This window comes from Alligator sinensis, unplaced genomic scaffold, assembly GCF_000455745.1.
Source record: "Alligator sinensis unplaced genomic scaffold, ASM45574v1 scaffold1039_1, whole genome shotgun sequence".
Lineage (NCBI taxonomy): Eukaryota > Metazoa > Chordata > Crocodylia > Alligatoridae > Alligator > Alligator sinensis.
Genome location: NW_005843127.1, coordinates 339,076 through 344,095, shown reverse-complemented (window position 1 = coordinate 344,095; position 5,020 = coordinate 339,076). Strand labels below are relative to the sequence as shown.

At 47.0% G+C, this 5,020-nt stretch overlaps 1 protein-coding gene and 1 pseudogene across 1 annotated transcript; one reads left to right on the top strand and one right to left on the bottom strand.

The window, feature by feature from the left end:
- Nucleotides 1-1,739: 1,739 nt before the first annotated feature.
- LOC102380061 (putative olfactory receptor 2B8) lies at nucleotides 1,740-2,781 on the top strand (the record flags this gene model as incomplete). The annotated part of the gene is made up of 1 exon (XM_025193898.1): nucleotides 1,740-2,781. A coding segment is annotated over one exon (960 nt), but the record flags the coding sequence as incomplete, so codon positions are not given.
- Nucleotides 2,782-2,923: 142 nt separating this feature from the next.
- Nucleotides 2,924-5,020, bottom strand: part of LOC112548355 — a 25,509-nt pseudogene continuing 23,412 nt past the window's right edge.

Here is a 5,020-nt window from a genome sequence, read left to right as displayed (position 1 = left end):
AGAAAGAGGAAAGTTGCATAAAGGAGAAAGAGAAATTACTATTCTCAGGATGTACCTGGGTAACAGAGTCAGATTTAGGGACAAGAAGGGATTGTCTTCTGCCACAGTGAGTCTGCAGCAGATCTGGGAACAGAGTTCAGGTCTTAGTTTCTGCAACATCAAGACATTAAATAAGAAAAATCAGCCAAACTGCAATAGGAAAGAACACTTTTTGGTTTAGAAGAGCACTATCGTGTCTGGGGTTTTTCCCTGTCATTACTCTAATACCACTTCCCCTTCACCCCTATGTGCTATGCCTTCGCCAGAAGATTTACCAGTGATCCAGGAATTCATTTAGTAACTACTATCAAAGGTTTCGATTGTAATGCAGCATTTGGACAACACTCAGTTTATCTTTTACCAACCTCTTTTGTCGCTAAGACTTTTCCCTTTCTTCTCTCCTTCTCTTATCTTCTTTGGATAGCAGAGATAGAGTTAGCAGTGCTATCAGACAGAATGGGGAAAAGGGGAATGAGAAGAAAGGTGAGGTGCGCGGAAAAGTAAAAATCTTGAACAAGGCAATTGTCTGGGCTAGGATGGGATGCTTTAGTTAAGGATGATCCTACCGTGAGCAGGGGATTGACTAGATATCACCTCATGAGGTCCGTTCCAGCCTCACTTTTCTATGATTCTGTCTCAACCCATCCTAAATCCATGTTTAATAGTGAAGTGGTCTCTGAAAAATGTAACACCGTCCATTCCCCAGGTACCATGCCTACTAAGTGATGGCGTAGTTATAGCACAATTATACACCTGCATAATTTAATATATAATCTTATTATATATAATTATAGTTATATATAACTATAAACATCTATCTTTGTAATATATAATTATACACCTGCAATACTTCTTGTTTTTGATTCCACTAATGCTGGTTGGGATCCCATTCTGCCACTTCTACTCAAAACTCAGGATTTCATGCATTCCCTAGTTTTACTGGGCCACAGAATCTCATCTCTGCCACATCACCTGGGACGTGCCTGTCCCAAATCAAAATCCCTATAATGGATCCCACTCATCACTCAGTTTGTTCTCAGTCTATGATTCTAGCTTCACCCAAATTCACTTGTCTTACATTTGAGAAATCCCATAGCCCTCAGCTCTGCAATCTTCATGAATTTGCATTGACTAAGGGTTTTTTTTTTGCATTTTTGAATATGCTCAAACATTAAGGCTTAACCTGACTTGGAACCTTAAACAATGTGATAGTGTGACATATGGCTGATGCTTTTGTTTCATTTTTATACCAGTGAAAGCCATATTGTAGACCCCCCGGAATGTGCTTCGGCTCTTGTAGAATCTCATGTTGGTCATCAAGTAGGCATGCTCTATATTGGAAGAGGTACATTTTGAGAGTAAAGTAAGGTCTATATTAGGAGTGTGCACTGATATTGATCTACCACCAAGTCTTTCCTACACAAGGCCTATCCTTTACAAAGAAATAGATTTAATTCTCATACAACTTCCTTAATACCTGTTCCCAATTTCCAGTCATCCCTCCAGTGCTACCACTGCTCACAACCCAGCCTTCCAGCTTTTCCCAGATCCACTTATTCACTGTGTAGCTAATCTCTGGGCGATGAATTGATTGTAGTTGCCACATCCCAAACACCCACTGCCAGTCACACTCACACACCTATTATCACCAAACTCCTGTCTGCAGGGTATTCCTCACCTTACTCTTTCTGTTCTTATAGGTGACCTATGGCAAAGCAGCATGGGATGAGGGAAACCAGAGTGCTGTGGATGAATTCATCCTGCTAGGGGTGTCGGATCAACCGCAGTTGGAGCTGCTGCTGTTTTTACTCATCTTAATCTGCTACATTGTGGCGCTGCTTGGGAATGTCACCATCATTGTCGTCTCCCGGCTGGACCCCCGTCTCCACACACCCATGTACTTCTTCCTCAGCAACCTCTCCTTCCTGGACCTTTGCTACACCACTAGCCTGAGTCCCCTGCTGCTGGTAACTTTGCTTAGCACCCGCAAGTCCATCTCTTGGGCTGGCTGCATGGTCCAGCTCTTCATTGCTCTTGCCCTGGGATCCACTGAGTGCATGCTGTTGGCAGTCATGGCTTATGACCGCTATGCAGCCGTCTGCCACCCCCTGCGCTACATGACCATCATGAGCCGCCCCCTCTGCCTGCTCATGGCTGCATGCTCCTGGCTCAGTGGCATAGTCAATTCCCTGGCACAGACCGTGATGACTATGCAGCTGCCTCTGTGTGGACAGAACCATATCGACCATTTTTTCTGTGAGCAGCCAGCCCTATTCAAGCTGGCCTGTGTTGACACGTCCTTCATGGAAACTGAGCTCTTCTCAGTAAGTGTGCTTATCCTGGTGGTGCCAGTGAGCCTCATCCTGGTCTCCTACAGCTACATCGGTGCTGCTGTGCTGAGGATCCGCTCAGCTGAGGGCAGGCGCAAGGCCTTCAGCACCTGCACCTCCCACCTAGCCGTGGTTTTCCTTTTTTATGGGACAGCCATCTATGTCTACCTGCAGCCCCAGTCCAGGAGCGAGGTAAAGATTATCTCCCTCTTCTACACATTGGTCACCCCCATGCTGAACCCTCTGATCTACACGCTGAGGAACAAGGAAGTACACAGGGCCCTGCGGAAGGTTTTGGGACGAAACCCAACCACCAAGATTTGGGGCTAGTCACTGGCTATTTGACCCTCTGTTCTTACACCACTTCTAACGAATTTTGCCTGTGTCCTACCTGCACCCCACTAAATTGCCTTTCCACTTTTCCTTAATATATCCACAGGTTGACCTTATTTTGCCCTTCATCCTCGTTACACCTTTCCCCCCAAATGTTGTGGGGAGGACCCTTGCCCTGTAATAAGCCCTGCCCCCTCAATCTCAGTGGGTGGCATCTGCATTCAGTGCAATATGTTTGCTTTAATGCTAGAAGAGTTGAACCTTGCAAGTGGGACAGAGAAGCAGTTGAGACAAAATAGGATTTGTCCCCCTCTGGCCTCCTCCAGATGTGCGCTTTGTCCTGTGACTGGCGTGTGACCAATTTTTTCATTGATCCCAAAACCTGTGAGTGAGATTACATGCTAGAGTTAGCAGGAGATAATTCTCAGGAATGTTAGTTTGTTCATGTTAACTAGCACTGGTAATCAGTTACATGTTTTGTGTTCATACTCTTTTTAATCTGTTCAGACCTGCTGCTAGTGGGCTGGTGAGCAGGCAGGTTGCCTGGGGGCTGCATGTCTGCTCCATGACTGCCCCCTTTCAAAAATCCTAAGAGAAGCAGCAGTGACAGCAGTGGGGGAGAAGGGTCCCCTTCCCTGCCTGCTCTCAGGCTCCCTGCAGCCCGTGCTAACCTCACACACCTGGATCCAGCCCCCACCAGGTCTTGTCCCCTACCCTCCTGTCTCTTCTGGTTTTATTTCAGGTGAACACCCAGAATTTAACTCAAGCTAGGTAGTACAGCTCAAAGATAATCCTTATCCTTAAATGGTATAACTTAAAGTCACTTAAAGGGCACAAACACATTTATGAGCCCATATGTGTGATCATTCAAGCTTTAGATGCTCTTAAAATGATCTAATTGTATGGTATAATCTCACTCCATGTGTCTGTGGCATGGCCGGACAGGCAGCCATTTGAAGGTTGGCTGGTGGAGGATGGGACGTAGGGTGGTTGTGAATGAGGGAGTTGTTGACCTTTGGTGCTGGGACTGCCCTTGGTTGCGGAAGACTCAACAGGACCCAGGAGGACAAATGTGGATTACTTGGGTTTAGGAGAAGTTTCCAACTCATCCACAGCAGTCACTGAATTCATTCCTGAATTGCAGGACAAGACTGTGCAACACAAGTTTTATTCTGCCCTATGTCCCTTTCCTTTTCTTATCCCATTACTGACCCAGTGTGACCCTCTCAAAATAATTTGGAGAGATTATCTTCTTCCTTGAAGGGGTCTGAGGCCACAGAGATCAAAGGTGTTGATTTCCCCCTCGCCTTCCCTGCTATACACAAAGGGGTAACCATGTTGAAACCTCAGTAGAGAGCAGCAGGGGATCTGAGGGCTGAGGTCCCAGGGAATGGATCCAGGAACAGGGCAGGTAGAAGTAAGGAGCCAGAAGGGATTTTTGTGAGCTGGAGGACATGGGTGTGGTGAGGCATGAGGGAGGCTGCCCCCCAGGTTAGGCCTAGGACTGGGGGAGTGGGGTTCAGTTCCCTGCTCAATGACAGAGTCCCAAGGGAGCTTTAGTCATGGGATCTAGACTCTCTAGCTTCAAGCAACACTCTGTAGGCAGGACAGTGGCACTTCCATAGCTGAAGTTGGTGTGTATGTGGCATTTTGGCCCTCATACATAACTTGTTATATCCTGATCTTCCGTGGCAGGCTCAGAAGGGTTCTGCTTTGGCTACTTTTGCAAAATAGTGATCCTGCTCCACCAGGAAGGTACTTGAACTCTGAGCAAATCCCTTGAATATTAGTCAGAACAGCCCACAGCTAATAAGTGTTTGTCACTGGAAGTGGAGACTACTCCCACTTTTTGATTCATCATCACCCCATGTCTCCTGGAGAGTTGGAAGGCCTATGGAGGAGAAGAAATTTGGCTGTGTTGTGAATGGGCCATAGACCATCTGAAGAAAGAGTCATGAGATTGGGGTGCAGAGTGCCTGTCCTGGCTCAGAGCTAGCATCTGGGACAGGCGCTCTACACATCTGCCTGTAGGAAAGGGGGTCGTGGGCAGTGGGGTATGGTACAGCCCCCTCAGTGGGATGTCATCAACTGCACGCAAACACCCTGTCTGGATCCATTCAGCTGACAGAGTGGTTTTGAGTGAGGTGCCCTCACTGCTCCATTCAGCTCAATGGCCACTCTGGCTCCCCTGCATAAATGTATATATGAGGCCGTGCTCTACACCAAGCATGATTCTTCTCTGATCATTACCCTAGCCTCAGACATGCGATCTTGGTTTCTGTTCTGTGCAGCTCTTCAACCAAATCCTTACCCATGAG